Source organism: Gastrolobium bilobum, unplaced genomic scaffold, assembly GCF_033153095.1.
Source record: "Gastrolobium bilobum isolate Gb01-03AN ecotype WA unplaced genomic scaffold, APGP_CSIRO_Gbil_v1 utg9368, whole genome shotgun sequence".
Taxonomy (NCBI): domain Eukaryota; kingdom Viridiplantae; phylum Streptophyta; class Magnoliopsida; order Fabales; family Fabaceae; genus Gastrolobium; species Gastrolobium bilobum.
The window spans coordinates 378,165-394,655 of NW_026898673.1; the positions used below are offsets into that span (position 1 = coordinate 378,165).

The 16,491-nt window shown below is 33.6% G+C and overlaps 2 protein-coding genes across 2 annotated transcripts; both read left to right on the forward strand.

The window, feature by feature from the left end:
* The first annotated feature begins 977 nt into the window (after window positions 1-977).
* Window positions 978-3,154, forward strand: LOC133318229 (provicilin-like). Its single transcript, XM_061520222.1, has 6 exons — window positions 978-1,596; window positions 1,703-1,878; window positions 1,983-2,063; window positions 2,170-2,484; window positions 2,567-2,861; window positions 2,955-3,154. The coding sequence occupies exons 1-6, from the start codon at window positions 978-980 to the stop codon at window positions 3,152-3,154; spliced, it is 1,686 nt and encodes a 561-aa protein (XP_061376206.1).
* Window positions 3,155-11,013: 7,859 nt separating this feature from the next.
* LOC133318199 (proteasome subunit beta type-2-A-like) lies at window positions 11,014-13,875 on the forward strand. The gene is made up of 3 exons (XM_061520190.1): window positions 11,014-11,243; window positions 11,329-11,452; window positions 13,312-13,875. The coding sequence occupies exons 1-3, from the start codon at window positions 11,086-11,088 to the stop codon at window positions 13,642-13,644; spliced, it is 615 nt and encodes a 204-aa protein (XP_061376174.1). The 5' UTR covers window positions 11,014-11,085; the 3' UTR covers window positions 13,645-13,875.
* Window positions 13,876-16,491: the final 2,616 nt, after the last annotated feature.

Here is a 16,491-nt window from a genome sequence, read left to right on the forward strand (position 1 = left end):
AACAACCGGGGAAGGTAGCTTCCATGTAATTTATTCTCTTATTTTTTTTAATTAAATATAAAAGAAATAATTTATAAATAAATTTTTTTCTGTTATGAAATTTGACATTAAAAATTAATAAAGTACGAAAAATTATTTATATTTTTGTTATGAAATTTAAATATTTGATTAGTTATATGACTTATTATGGACTCTTATATGTATTAAATATAAATTTTATTATATATATTAAAAATTATATTTAATATCAAAATGTGTCCCAACATGTCAAAATATAATATTTTTTAAAAATAACGTGTCAGCGTGTCGTGTCCCGTGTCTCGTATTCGTATCCGTACATTATAGCCTAAGATCAACTGAGCTAGTATCACTTGATCAGTATTAGTATTCTGATCAGTTATTTAGTGGTCATGATGACACTCCGTACTGATCAATTACTGTTCTTTCCTCTGCTGTATGTATTTTATTTCCTTTTGTTTCTTACTTTCTAGTGCCGTGACACACTCTAGTCTGTTCTTCATTTAATTATATGCACACCCGTGGTGGCAGATGAAAAGACAAACATAAAAAAGCACCCTTTCCAAAATATTGTCCAAGTTCATCAAATGGAAACAAACCGCAACATTATTCGCTAGCAGATCAATTTCGCCGCATCCAAAAGGGCTGGACCCCAAATGCCATGCATGATAACACGTATTCACCTAAGGTGTCGACCATGCAGCCCAAATCTCTCACCAACTCAACCCACGAGGCCCAATCATTTTCTTAGAGACCCAATTCCCAAACCTCTTTCTGCCACCTCTATTTGTGTTCATTTCAACACTCGTCATCCTGCATGGCAACTCCAAGGCCAAATGTCCATGCATGTTAGAGTAGAGCGTTCTCTTCTATAACTATAAATACCCCTTCATATCACTCCCAGTTTTCATCATCGAGCTAGTGAGTAAGTGAGTGAGTGAGTGCAATTAATTCGAGTCATGGCTACTATAATGAAAGCGAGGTTTCCACTATTGCTGTTGCTAGGAATTGTTTTCCTGGCTTCAGTTTCGGTCTCTTTTGGCATTGCGTACTGGGAACAAGAGAATCCCAGTCATCACATGTGCCTTCAGAGCTGCAACAAAGAGATCGATGCATACAGACACGATGCATGCGAGTCTCGTTGCAAGCTCGTAATGAACCGTGAGGAGCGAGAACCACAGAGAGAAAGGGGGCGCCAGGAGGGTGAGAAGGAAGAAGAAAAGGAACGGAAAGAGAGGGAGAAGGAACGGAAAGAGAGGGAGAAGGAACAGAGAGAGAGGGAGAAGCGCAGGGAAGAGAAAAGACGTGAGAAGAGGCAAGAGAGAGAAGAACAAGAAGAAGAAGAAGGTTCAGAGTCACGAAGAGAAAAGAGGAACCCCTTTCACTTCACCTCTAACAGGTACCAGACATTGTACGAGAACGAACACGGTTACATTCGTGTCCTCCAAAGGTTCGACGAGCGCTCCAAACAATTTGAGAATCTCCAAAACTATCGGATTGTCGGGTACAACTTAAAACCCAACACCATCCGTGTTCCCCAACACGCTGACGCTGATTTTCTCCTCGTCGTCGTTAGTGGTACGTAATTATTACAAAAATAATTAATTAATTAATTATTCATGTTTTTGAATAATTAATCAATAATGGTAATTAATTAATTAATTAATTTGTTAATTAATTGCAGGGCAAGCCTTAGTTACCGTACTGAACCCGGACGACAGAGACTCGTACAAACTGGAGAGAGGCGATGCACTGAGAATCCCTGCAGGGACCACTTCTTATCTGGCTAACCGAGGTGACAATCAAAATCTCAGAATAGTCAAACTCGCCATACCCGTTAACAGACCTGGCAAATTACAGGTAATGCTTTTTTCTTCTCATAATTTAATTAATATGATCTTCTAATTTGTTAATTTCCTGCTGTGACATATACAAGTAATATTTGTCATTAATTCCCCTTGTAGGTTTTCTCTCCTTCTGACAATGAAAAACGACAATCCTACTTCCGCGGCTTCAGCAAGAATATTCTAGAGGCATCCTTTAACGTAAGCAAAATCTAATCATTTATTTTGATTAAATGGTTCAGTAAATACGGACATTATAATATATTTATGTGCTTGTTCTGTTTTTTATGGTTACACGTATATATAGACCAAATACGATGAGATAGAGAAGATTCTCTTAGGAGAAGAGGAGCAGGAGCAGGAGCAGCAGCAGGAGAAGAAGCAGCAGAGCGAGGAAGAGGGTCTTATAATCAAAGTATCAAAGGAACAGATCCAGGAAATGAGCAAACATGCCAAATCTAGCTCCAAAAAAAGCAAGTCCTCCGAAGATGAACCATTCAACTTGAGAAGCCGCGGCCCTATCTATTCCAACAAGTTTGGCAAGTTCTTTGAGATCACTCCAAAGAAGAATCCCCAGCTTGAGGACTTGAATGTCTTCCTCAGTGTTGTCGAGATTAATGAGGTAACCAAACAGCTAAAGACTATTTAAGAGAATCACTAATTGATCCTTAAACTAATTTTTTATTTTTTTTTCAAAAATATAGGGATCTCTTTTGCTGCCATATTTCAATTCAGAGGCCACAGTGTTACTATATGTTGTTGAAGGAGAAGGGTACCTTGAACTTGTGGGTCCGAGACAACAACAGCAGGAGCAGGAGCAGGAAGAAGAAGAGAAGCAGCAGCAGCAGCAACAAGTGCAGAGGTACAGAGCTAAGTTGTCTAAAAACGAAGTGATTGTAATCCCGGCAGGTCATCCAGTTGCCGTGAACGCTTCCTCAGATCTTCGTTTGCTTGGCTTTGGTATCAATGCTGAGAACAACCAGAGGAACTTCCTTGCAGGTATAACACTGCATATTAAACTTAACACTTTGCTTTATGTCATGTAACAAAGAAAAAGAAAAAAAAGCTGATTGAGTTATTGTAAATTTGAAGGTGAGAATGACAATGTGATAAGCCAGATTCCGAAACCGGTGAAGGAGATTACGTTCCCTGGGTCTGCTGAAGATGTTGATAGGCTAATAAGAAACCAGAAGAACTCATACTTTGTGAGTGCTAGGCCTCAGCAGCAGGGGGAGGAGGGAAAGCAGAGAAGGAGCCTTCCACTGTCTTCAATTTTGGGTGCTTTTTACTGAGTATAACTAATAATGTGTAATGTGTGTACGCTGTAAGAGCTCCTAGTGAGCGAGGAAATAATCATGCTCTTGTACCTTTCTACTACGAATAAATAAAGCAAGCATCAAAGTTTTGTGTTTCCTTCTCAACTATATCTGCTTAGCTAATTTGATATGGTTATAGACTTATGGTATCCATATATGCTGCGGTAGTTTACTGTAAAACTAAACTATCACCCTCGAATTAGATGAGGGAAAGACTTTAAATTTGAGTAATTATTATATGGTCGAACTTCAGTATATTATGATTATATTAAAAATATATATAATATACATTCCTAAAAAAAAACATTCATGAAGCCGTAATTGATTTGAAACACAAAATATTAAAAATAAAAAGTTGACAAATTGTCTTCTTTTTTTTCAGATTTTTTTTAAAGTCATGTGTTCAACTTTAAGCAAGTCTCGCATACTTATAAATATAGATGCCATAAGTTAGAAAATAGTGAGAAGGATTAAATCCATCCAAAACCGAACAAATTAACTTTTTATCTTAATATTTTTTTTTCTCTCTTGATACTCTAACCTGCTTATGTTAAAGTAACATGCTTATTACCAAAAAAATAACAAATCGAGACCGGTAGGGATCAGTACGAGTCAAACTGAACCGGATTTTTTGAAAAACCGAATTTTATGAACTGGTTCCTTAAAAATCGGTTGGTTCGGTTCATAGTTGGGTGGACTGTATATGGTTCTTATCAAGTCAACCAAACTTTCTGTGTTCTTGCTTGCCTAGCTTATTGGGGTGGCTTAACTGAAGAAGTGGGTTTCATGTGTAACTCGAATCAAAAAGCAAGAAGTGTGGTAATTGAACTCATCCAACATAATTTATATAATCTGACTTAAGTTTGGATTTTTTGAAACCGTAACTTAAATTATTTGGAATTTCTGTTCCTTCTCACCATTCCACCCAAGATATTTGCTGTCATAAGAAATCTATACTGGCATGTTTGTTTTCTAATTGGAAATGCTCCTTTTTCATAATTTAATGGTAAATGGTATGGGATTGTAATGATCCGATTTGTCTTGTACATATGCATTTCCACTCTTCGATAAAAGATCTGAATGAACACTTGTTTTGAGATACACCTTCGTTAGTAAATGAAATATGTGTTATACATTCCCCTGTTCCAGTAATTTCGTGCATATTATTCAAATTGTCCATATAGATAAAATTTAAATGGTTTGCTATTTTTAGTATCTCAACATATTTGGGTAGACTTAAAGAGCATAGTTTAGTGGTGCTGTTCTAGTTTAATATAATATATTTTTTAATATATTATATGAGGAATATTAATCTCATGTTACATGAGATTAGTTCTCTCATACTATAGAGAGAATTCAAATGAAGTCCACCATTAAAAAAAAAAAAGAAAAAAAATGGGGATGCGATTTTCGAAGATAAGATAAGATGAGAGTAATATTTTTCTATTTATATTTATATTTTTTTAATATTTTTTTTTTAAACAGTATATCCGGTTAAACTCTTGGTTGAAATAATAATTCAGTGATTCATTACTTCGACAGAGTCGAGTTTTAAAACACTGCTTATTGATGTTGTCATTGAACCGGAATAGAACCGGCCTGGTTACGAAAAAACAAAAAGAAAAGGACGAGACATGCTTTGCTGTCTGACTTAGTTCTTCTTAGATGGGGCTTCGGCTTTGACAAAGGCTGGGGCATTGGCATAGTCTTCTTCAGTTGGAATTGGTACCTTACTTGCGCCGGCAGCTTGGTGGAATGAACTATCGACCAACTTATTTGCGCTAGTTTTGTCCACTGCAGCATAGAGGGATATTTTAATTTTACAAAGTCCATAAAAATTAAGGAAAAAATATTTTGCTTTTGTTATTGAAAATATTTTTCTACCACGTTCATATAAAATAGAATGAGTGAGTGGATCCTATTATAAAGAGAAGAGAGAAAAAAAAAAATTAATGAGACCCACTCACATATGAGTGTAATAGATAAATATTTTATGCAGTAAAAACATAAATGTTAAACCCAAAAAAATAAATGTTCATGAAGGCATACATAAATAAGTAGAACTACTAGTCTACTATACTACTACGTTAATTTTGGTGTATAATTCATCATGCCAAATATTTAAAAAATTGCAATTGAAGTAAAGGTAAGAATAAATGTCTTATCTTATATGATACTAAATAATTTTTTTCATGAATGGGTTATAATTTAACAAATAAGTAATTAAATACTAAAATTTGATATTTCGGAAAAAAATAATTTAATACTCATATACAGCATGACCTATACATGAATATGAAGATAATTCACCCGTACCCTCTTGTATGGGTCAGATTTATTCATGGCCAACATCAATAGTCCTGGGATTGGCTTTAGTTCATTGGGTCTAAAATTAATTTAAATAAAATTGAGAGTATTATTTAATATGTAAAGCGATTTTGATTGTTTATTGGCAAATCAATAGTTTTTTTTTCATTATTTATCTTAAAAAAATTAACCTGTCATCATTGTTAATTTGTCAAGTGAATAATCGGAAAATACTCTTACCATAAACAAACGTAATACGAAATTATTATTTTTTCTGATTTTTTTTCGGACAAGAGTGTTTTTGCCCATGGGCTTTGAGTTTGTGTCCGACCTGACTCTTAGCAATGGATGAAGTCCAGTCGGGTTACAGTTAAAAATTAATAAATAATTTATTTTTAAAATTTTATCAAATTTGGAATAAGATTTGATTTATAAATCTAAGTCAAATTACAGCAAATTATATAGATAAAGTGAAATAAGTACTGAGTACATAATGAGATATATCCATACACTTTGATTTCTAATTCTATTTGTGTCTTCATGCTAAATATCTTCTTTTTATGAATTAAAAATAGCATATATAAATACAGGCGATGTGGTTTTCTTATAAAAGTGAAATAAGTAAAACCTAACCTTTAGTTGTGCAGTTAAAATTAGAACATATGTAACTTTTTAAAATTGTGATGTGACATTTAAATAATTTTTTAATTTTAAATACATTATTAAATTAAATTATTAAGATAAACTCAGTTATGTATATATAGCATTCCTTATTTAGGAATTAAATAAAAAATAAAAACATATTTTTATGCATTTATTAAATAAATAAATTATTTGAAGAATCACTAAAAAGAGAATAAAAGCAATCTCACATTGTTAAAAGTAATAAAATAAAATCAAGATCAAACAGAATTTTTTAATATTAAAAATGATTATCTGGTTTACCGAAAAAAAAAATGATTATCTGAACCCAAAAAAAAAAAAAAAAAAAAAGGTTTTTATAAAATATTCCTATTTGTATATGTTTATAAGGAGCCAAATTGGAAAGGAAATATTGGGTACATGCAAAATAAAAACATGGAAGCAAAATAACTTACCCGAGCCTAATGGGTAGATGCAACCTTTACCGCACCACCACTTGCAGAATTGTGCGGGGAAAACGCATTGATTATAGCATTCCCTGTAGCAATATGATTGTTCGCCATTGAACTCAGGTGGTGGCTTAACATACTCGTAAGCTTGGGCGACGACAAAGCACGCCACCAACAACAATGCAACAACAATTTTGTTTGCCATTTCGGTTCGCGCCTTTGTTTTCTTTTGCTGTCGGTGGCGATTTGTCTTTCCTCCTTTCCTGTCCTTAATCGTTCAACATTCCTAGGTATTATATATACCTGTGTAAATGGATCGTGAGCCACAAATAATATTAAGGTTCGTTGCTAAACTTTGGGGTTCTTATCACCAAGTGTCCTAATTTTAACAAGAAGAAGAAATGGAAATAGACTAAATAAATCACTTTAAAAAATTGGTTTTTTTCCTCCAGCTATTTTGGTTGTCCTACATTTGTGTTGTGATATGATGCTGCCACACGTGAAAAAAGCGAGAGAATAGTATGGCGTAAACCAATCTTGGTCAAAGAAGACGAAGTCGAAATTCTCATTGGGCCGTTTTTAGTTTTTGCTTTATTTATTTTTTATTGTTCTATAGATTTCTGTCATTATAATTTTTCTTGGTAAGCCTTGGCACAACACTTAATACTGTCACCATGTGATCCGAAAGTCATAGTTCAATTCATGTAATTTACATATTCTAAATGACATGCCCTTTATAATAACTTTAATGCAATAGTTTGTACATATTTATATAATTTATCTTAAATAATTTTGTACTTAGAACACAATCATCTTTAAAATAGCAAGTAAAACGAAATTACTCGAGTTCATATACAAAAACTCATAATATTGATTTCTGGGGTCATAATTCTATGTTCTCTCGGATGATGCAGAAGCTTAGTAATAAGTTTTCATTTAACGTTCTGATATTGGTTTTCTTCCAATGAGTTTTTTTAGTATACTCCTAACCACAGAAATGTAAAATATGTAACCTAATAAAACACTTGTGCATAACTTATGGGGTTCTTATCTATATGGGGTAGTTGAATCCTGAGTGTATTATCTGTATACTCTGTTAATGTCTTGTTTCGTAAGTCTGAAAAGAAAAACAAATCAGCTTCGTCACTTGTTTTTTGGGAAATTATGTTGAAGTTATGTTTTTTACATTAGGAAGGGCTTATAAAATGATGTTAATGATATTCTATGTTATGGAGCAGCGGATGCAAAAATTTGCTGCATAAATATAAGAATTATATTGGTCATTGCCACAGTTCCAGTAGTCTGCCTGTTGTTACAATTAGGATAATTAACCTGCTTGCAAATTGTTGTTTATGTGCATTTTCTGCCTTGATATACAATTTTCTTTTGATATGCACCTACCAGCTAATCCTGATATTTTAAATGGTGTGGACGATCTGCTGCTCTGGCTCGTTTTCCTACTTGGATGATTATCTACTTACTCTCATATGCTACTTGTGCTTTCTGGATGCAGAGTAAAGCAGGGCTAATTTTAATTTCACTTAATCCCTTCAAAGATGTCCAAGTTTATGGAAATGATTATGTCTCGGCTTATAGAATGTACAATTTCAACTTTGTTTTGAATATATTAGTTTAGGCTCATTGACTCACCCATTAACTGATTAATCTTAGATTCATAGGATATTCTTGGGTAGCCCTCATATTTAAAGAGTATCTTTACTCTCTTTTCATTAAGCAATAAATTTATCTTTTTTTTTTTTTTTTTTATACAAGTGAAAATTGAACACATAACCTAACACAACCTACCCAGACCCCTGACCACTGTACCAATCCTAATGACTTATAAATTTATTTTTTTACCTTACAAACTACACTTCCCATTTTTATTGACTTGTGCATGAGGATACATGGGGGGCTAGGGTGGGCACCTCCCCTTCTAAAATTTGAAAGAAAATAGAATTTTGGTATTGATTCTGATTTTATACCATCTAAATTTGATTGTGGTTTCTCATTCTTCCCTTCTGCTTCACTTTGTTTTCCATCTGGATTTTATGGTTGTTTCTCTACCTTCTCTTCTGCTCCTAAATTTTGTTTCTCAGCTTTATCATTTGTTTTAGTTTTTCTACTATCTAATACAGTTGATCCAACACTCCCAGTTGCTTCAATGATCATGCCATTAGCCTTCTCTTCTTCCAATTTCTTGCTTTGTGCTACCACTACACCGACATTCCCAGTTAATACCATACAAGGAGTTGGCTGTCTGCAGGGTGCTCTTACTATCCTTGACTCTTTGTCTGAGACTTTTCCTTCTAGAACAATATGTAATAGGAAAATTTAAAATATCATAGTGGTGAAAATATAACAGCACAAAAACAAACGTTGCTTACGTGATAAAAAGAAAGGTGATCCAAAGTTCGTTATTTTCAAATTCGACCAAAGAGCAAAAGCAATCTTGTGAGGACAATGCCAAATAATGGGCATCAGGTGACCTAGTGAACACATACCGGCTATAGTTAAACCTTTTCCAAAAAAATCCATCTTAATTCTCAAGAGGATTTACTAGCCACTATAACATTTACCATGCAATATCTGTAATCTGTTATTGCAAGCCACTATAACCTTTCACTTGTTTCCTGGATTCTCAGCCTCGGCATGAGATGTTACTCATCATGATTCATGACTCTCCATTGAACTAAGATTCATACATCTATCACATAAATCACTGTTATATTGATATTCTACGTCTTTTAGGCAAATAGATGCATATGCATCATCAAAACAGTTTAGTTCTAAATTGATTTTGAATTTAAAATATTTTTAAACTAATTAAAATTGATTCGACGACTAATTTTAAACGTAAAAAGTTGTAAAAACATGTAGTAAGTTCTTTCTTTTTTTTTTCTTTTTTTTTGGTATCCATATTGTAAGTTCTTTACTTGTACGACTGTAAGTGTTTTTCATACTCCTTGACTTCTTACTTTACAATTGTAAATTTTAATTTGTAAAATTTTATTATTATTATTATTATTTATATTGTTGAAAATATAACTATAAAATTGAAAAAATTTGAATTAAGGAACATCTAAAATTTACCAAAATAATAATAAAATTAATAATATAAGGGTGTAAATAAGGTTAGCAACAAATCACAACTTACAGGCCACCTGCCTAAAGTGAGATCTAACATAGCTTAAGTAGGAAAAGAGAGTAATCCGTCTAGTCTAGTCAATTGATTGGTTATGCGTGTAATCTAGTTAAGAATCGGTAAATTGGCCATAAATCAGGTTTAATCGATGCAAACCTAACATATAAGGGAAGAAGAGTGAAATGATAAAGAATATGTCACATCACTTTGGTTATTATATTATTTTTATTTGAGAAAAAAAAGTATCTAATATTATTTTAGATAACTTTCTCTAATGTTCATTGAAACGACGCCGTTTGGGGTTGAAAAATAAAAAAAAATAGAATGATAAAAACTATTATAACCCTAAAATAAATTAAGATTATAAAAATACTATGATTTCCACCCAAAACGACGTCATTTTGATAAACATTAGATAAAGTTATCTAAAGTAACTTTAGAAAAAACAAACCTTTTTTATTTATACATTAAAATATTTTTGCAATTACTGCAGATTAGTTATCTGCATTTACTCTCAAAACGATATCATTTCGGGATTGAAAAATTAAAACATTATAATTATAAAGACTATAATAACCCTGAAATAAATTAAAATTATAAAAATACCATGATTTCTGCCCCAAAATAACGTCGTATTAGACTCACCGCAGATAAATTATATGTGATAATGAGAAAAAAATGAATCCTATATTTTTATATAAATTTAATTTAAATGATTCAATCAATAACCTATTAACTTCGTACTTGACCAACTCAATTACCAACCCAAGTTTAATAACAAGGATGGTAAGTGTTTTCACATATTTTTTTAACTTCTTACTCTATAATTGTAATTTTTTATAATTGTTACTTATATTATCCAAATAATAGCTAAATGTTTGAAAAAATAATAAATTAAGGAACACTAAGTCTTCCTATTATAATAATAATAATAATAATAATAATAATGGAATTTATATTTATATTTTTTTTTCCTTATGACCTCTTATTATCATTTTTGCCATCATTGAATAAAAGTTAAATGAATGACTCTCATTTGTTATCATTTTTATAATTATTAATTTGATTTTGATATAATGCTCAAAAAATAATTATAAGAGATTATAACAAGAAGAAAAATTATAAATATAATACTTTTTTTTTATGGATGAAATATAATATTTCTTAATAAGAATATAAAATGTAAAATGTAGAAAAGTAATCGAGCATGTAAACACATGACCCGGCCCGACCCAAAATCAATAACATTGTCTTCTTGTTCCTCAAGACAAGAGCACAGTATTTGTATTTGGTTGTGTGTGTGTGTGAGAGAGAGAGAGAGAGAGACATAGGGGTAAGAGAAAAAGAAAAGAAAGGATCTTGAGATGGAGTGCGTATTCGGATTGGTGGGCAACGATTTCGCGATAGTGGTGGCTGACACGTCGGCGGTGCACAGCATCCTCGTTCACAAGTCCAACGAAGACAAGATCATGCTTCTTGATTCTCACAAGCTCATCGCCGCAAGCGGTGAACCCGGAGACAGGTTAACTTTCAGTTTTTTTTCCCTTTTTTTAATTTTTTAATTTCTGGGGTGTTTGGTGATTTTGAATGCTTGATTGCACTTGCAGGGTTCAATTTACGGAGTACATACAGAAGAACGTGGCACTTTATCAGTTCCGAAATGGGATCCCTTTGACCACTGCTGCTGCCGCCAATTTCACTCGTGGCGAGCTTGCCACTGCTTTGCGCAAGGTATCCCCCTTTCTCCAATTTCCTTTTTTTCTTTTTAAATGTTTTGTGTTATTTTACAACATGATGAGTAATAAGATCCTTTTGAGATTTCAAGTTATGGTCTAGCAATTATAATTAATGAATGTTACAGTGATTTTATTTCTGATAGTTGATTTTCTTTTGATGGTAAATTGATGCCAGTACATTTGATTAAGAGTTTAGAACTATGAGCTTGTTATATTGTGGGAATACAGCATTGGAGTATTTTACTGTTGAGAACTTGATACCTGTATAGTGTGCTCTGTGGATAGTTGTATTGTAGCACTATAACCTGCACCTTTTGTTGGAAATTGACAATCACACAAATCGCAAACGAAAAAGAGAAAGAGATAGAGAGAGAATAGACATAGTGATTTACCCTGGTTCACCCAATTTAGATTACGTCCAGCTTATCTGTACTATATTCACCTCACCGCCACTCGTTACAAGTCACTCAGTTTACAAGGAAAATATATATAGGATTAGAAAACCCTAACATCAGCTATTCATGGGCCAAAGCCCAAACTACTAAGAAAATTACAATAAATCAGAGGCCTACAACAGTATCTAGCCTCTACGGGCCCGAGGGCGCTGCCCCTGAACCCCCGCCGAGGCGGCTCCCTCGGACCCCCGCCCGTTCACCTGGGAGCGGGAACCCAGTTGCCTTTCTGCTGACCCCGACAACAAGGGCCTTCATTACCATGCGAAGTATGAGCCATACCTAACACTTTTACCTCTGCGTAATATTAAGAACAAAGATAGAAGATGAAATGCTCTTCACTGTGTTCAATTGGTTATGAGATTGGTTTGTGGTTTACTGTATAAAAACCAGAGTTAATATTGCAGAAAACACTAAATAAGGAGTGGTCATACACTATTGAGAGATCTTTTGGTAGTTTTGGGTGATGTAGAAGGGTAATCATGGATACTTGTGTTCATTTAACATTTATGGTTCTTGTCAATGTATCATCTAACATTTATGCACCATATTAATGGTTCATCTATATTCGGGTTTCTCTGCTACTCACTTTATGTTTATTTTACTTGATGTCAGCGTGTGCTTATGCATGTCTGACTTCTGTCTGAATTTGTAAATCGGGCCTGTACTTGTTAGAGTTACTTAATCAGGCCTGCAACTGTTGTTTGAGGACCATTTTTAGATGCATAATTTCAGATCTGCTGCTAGGTCTGAATGACTGCAAACTGCAAAGCCGCCTCCAAGTTTGTTGTCATGTGTATAGCAATTTAGGGAGCTGCAATTGGCATTTGAGAGAGAATTTAATACTCTTTCCTTTTATGAATACTCTCGTAACCCATTTTATCCTCTTTGCTAGGCTATCAATAATAAGATGTTTTGGATACCAAATGGAACTTGTAGAGATATGGCCAAAGGTGCTGTGCGGTGGAGGCATCAGTACGGTCTTTAAGTAGGAGTCTCTTTTATTTCTTTTGTTTCATTTGGTGTCTGATGGTAACGTTATTATGTGTAATAGAAAAATAAAAAATATATGACTCGTCAAATTCAAATCACATATACAGAAAGACATGACCACCAACTACAGTCAACCTGGCACTCCTGCCTAATTTGTTATCAATTACCAGTGAAAAAAGTTAAAGATTTCATTATTCTAGCCATTTGAGGAAGGGTTGTGGTGCATGTGTTGGAGAAAGGGGAGGCTATTGGCCATATTGTTAACCTGTTGATCAGGTTTAGCCAGGCACTTTAGTCAAATTGGTTTAAATATTCAACATATATTTTTGTGTAGCTGTTATTCATTAGCAATGCTGCGTCATGATTTGGATAATGAGTTTTTTTTATGTGTGAATTTGGTTTTCTTCAGAACCCGTACTCTGTGAACATCCTTCTTGCTGGTTACGACAAAGAGACCGGCCCTTCACTCTACTATATTGATTACATTGCAACACTTCACAAGCTTGAGAAGGGAGCTTTTGGTTACGGCTCCTATTTTTCACTGTCAATGATGGACAGACACTACCACAGTGGAATGTCTGTGGAAGAAGCAATTGATCTGGTAGATAAGTGCATTATGGAAATCAGATCGAGGTTGGTTGTGGCACCACCAAACTTCGTTATCAAAATTGTTGACAAGGAAGGGGCAAGACTGTATGCATGGCGTGAATCGGTCAAGGATACTTCTGTTCCTGCATCTTGAGTTAACCCTTGTTTAGGTTTTCTGCTGGACTTCTTTCGGTTTGGCTTACTGTCTTCTCTCTTTCTACTGCTTTTTTTTCACTTCCTCTTAATCGGTAGTGTGATAACTCTGAAATCTTGGTCTCTGAATTCTCATTAGTAGACATTTTGTCGTTTAATTTAATATGTATGCCAGTTCTAATCACGAAATGACATTGTGATAATGTATGAAGTAGGCTTGATTTTAATATAACTCGGTATAATTATAAGATTGAAGAAATGGAGGTTGAATACCATTTGAGGAAAGATTCAGTAAAATGTGAAACAATCAAACTAGAGTTATAAACATTAAACAGTAAAAGAGAACTCATGGGAAGGATTAGGGATTTTATATATATATATATATATATATATATATATTTGTTGTACGAGGGTCCATTTGACACGCCTTTACAAATTGCATGAAAAAATTTGGGATAAGTTTTACCCTCACCCTCATAAGTCGGCGATTCTTGTGGACTGAAATTTGCCCTTTTAAGATATAACCTTGATTCATTGTTGATATATAGTTTCTTTAAATTATCAATCAATAATATATGGGGTTAAATTATCAATCTCAATTCTCAAGCTGCATGGGATGAGGTTGCACACTTGCACCTGAATGGTGGCTGGGCCAAAATCTCGAGGATAGGTGGAATTGGTTAACAGCAGGACAGGTATCCCTTGTGAGATATAGTTGAACTTCCGGAGGCAGACATTGTGCTATGGCCCATTAGTACGTTCGGTCCAAGGAGAAGACAACATTTACAAATTTTGAATAAAATACGAATTTTTACCATTAATATCAGATCACAAATTCTATAATGAGACAGGGTGTGTATGACTATAATTTTATTTTCTGGAACTGTTTTGAAAAAAAAAAAAATATTTCTGTGTTTAGGAAGATTTTTAAGGTAGAACAAATATATTTGATTATATAATTTATTTTTATACCCAAAAGAGTGAGAGAGACAGCGAGAGAGTATTTAATAAATACTATTTTTAATAAATAATATGTATTTAATATTAATAATACATTCTACTATGTCTGTATTTAATGAATAGTATTTTACAAAAAAAAACTAATTTTATAAAACGTTATTTCTAACCATTTTCGTTTCACAACTAAAAATAAAGAAAAAAAATTTATTTGTGGGAACGTTATCATACAAGTTGTTGGAGAATTGAAAATAAAAGAAAACTAAATTAACCTGGTGGCTCAGTTGGTAGCATGAGACTGAGTGGTGGGAGAGAGCCTCGGTTCGAATTTCACCAACACCATATGGGGAGAGGCATAAGTACTGTAATCTTTGGACTCGCACCCGAACTCTGGATTAGTCTCATAGGCGGCTCAAAGTGTCGAACCCGTGGGGATACCGGGGGTAGTGATTCGCCTCAAATAATTAGGATCAGTTTTCAAAAAAAAAAAAACTAAATTCCTATGCCCTTGAAAAAAAATTATACTAATAATATGTTAGGGAGAGATTTGTTATTGTGATTTTACTAAGCTCGAACCATAAGTATCAAATGTTGGCAACGACTGACAAAAATGCTAAAGCGTTATAGCGGCTATTGATAGTGTGCAACAGCGAATTCCTGTGCATAGCGGTGTAAATGGACTAGACTGGCTTACAGGGTCTTACGGCCTAGTCTATATTAAGTCAAGTTTGACCTATTACAAATAGTAAAATAAAACAGGCCTAGACTTTTAAAAAAACTTATTTAAAAAATAGGCTATAGGTTTTTTTGTACGTGTCGGACCTATAAACCTACAAACCGGCTTATATCATATTATTTATTTAAAATAAGTAAATAATATTATTATTTTAATAATTTTGAATAATAAAGTATTATTATTTTAGTTTTTTTTAATTGTTGAATGTTTAATAGGCTTAAACAGGCTAATAGGCCTAGACCAAGGCTTTTTACTTTTTAAATATAGATCAGATCAGACTTGTAATTCAAGGCCTACACAGGCTAATAGGCCAGGCTAGACCTAATAATTTTTATGCAAGCCAAGACTATTTAAGCCAAAGCCTAACCTAACCTAACCTATTTACACTCCTATGCATATACTTAAACCCCTTAAACTAAAGACAAAAGAACATTATAGAGAACCCAAAGATGCTATAAACAGGAAAGCAGTGGGGGCGTTTGGTATGCGGGATTATTCGAGAATCTCGGGAAACTGAATTTTTCTAAATTTTAAATTTACGGATATTATCATGAACTGAATGTAAAAATCATATTTTAAAAAATTGAGATTCTCGACTAAAAAAATTTCTCCTCTATCAAACGCCACATTACTGGTTGCTACACCCCACAGGAGAGGTTAAAAAAATTTGGACATTTCTATCAACAGATAAAGCTTTTTGTGCCATCCAATCAGTGACAGCATTCCCTTTTATAAGAGTATGCTTAATACCAATTCCTCTCAAGAAGGTTCCGCAGAGTTTTCAATGTGGACTAGAGGATGGTTGTTTTGGTCATCTTAGTCTATGAACTTCAGAACCTGGATAGAGTCCCCTTAATTGTGTTAGAGAACCCAAGATAAATAAACAATGTCAATGAACTCACCCAAAATAAACCCCAATCTCGCAAATAAACCTCACTCTTGTCTATTAAACTAGTGTTAGATAATCAACCTAAAATGTTTAGAACAGAGAGACAAGAGAGAAAGGGAGGTTTTTTAGGTCAACGCAGAGAGTGAGTGAGTAGAGATATTCAGAATAAATTTAGGGTTAAAAGACAATTTAACCCCAAAAATGTTATTATTGGCATTTTAAATCGAGGACCAAATTGAAATTATACACACCTTTCTTGGGTGCTA

What these genes read in the sequence shown, in the direction of transcription:
- LOC133318229 (XM_061520222.1), top strand. Translation starts at nt 978, where the DNA reads ATGGCTACTATAATGAAAGCGAGGTTTCCACTATTGCTGTTGCTAGGA. An exon ending in ACAGACCTGGCAAATTACAG is followed by an intron (nt 1,879 to 1,982) that starts GTAATGCTTTTT and finishes TTCCCCTTGTAG; the next exon opens with GTTTTCTCTCCTTCTGACAA. An exon ending in GTGTTGTCGAGATTAATGAG is followed by an intron (nt 2,485 to 2,566) that starts GTAACCAAACAG and finishes TCAAAAATATAG; the next exon opens with GGATCTCTTTTGCTGCCATA.
- LOC133318199 (XM_061520190.1), top strand. Translation starts at nt 11,086, where the DNA reads ATGGAGTGCGTATTCGGATTGGTGGGCAACGATTTCGCGATAGTGGTG. An exon ending in AGCGGTGAACCCGGAGACAG is followed by an intron (nt 11,244 to 11,328) that starts GTTAACTTTCAG and finishes TTGCACTTGCAG; the next exon opens with GGTTCAATTTACGGAGTACA. An exon ending in TTGCCACTGCTTTGCGCAAG is followed by an intron (nt 11,453 to 13,311) that starts GTATCCCCCTTT and finishes GGTTTTCTTCAG; the next exon opens with AACCCGTACTCTGTGAACAT.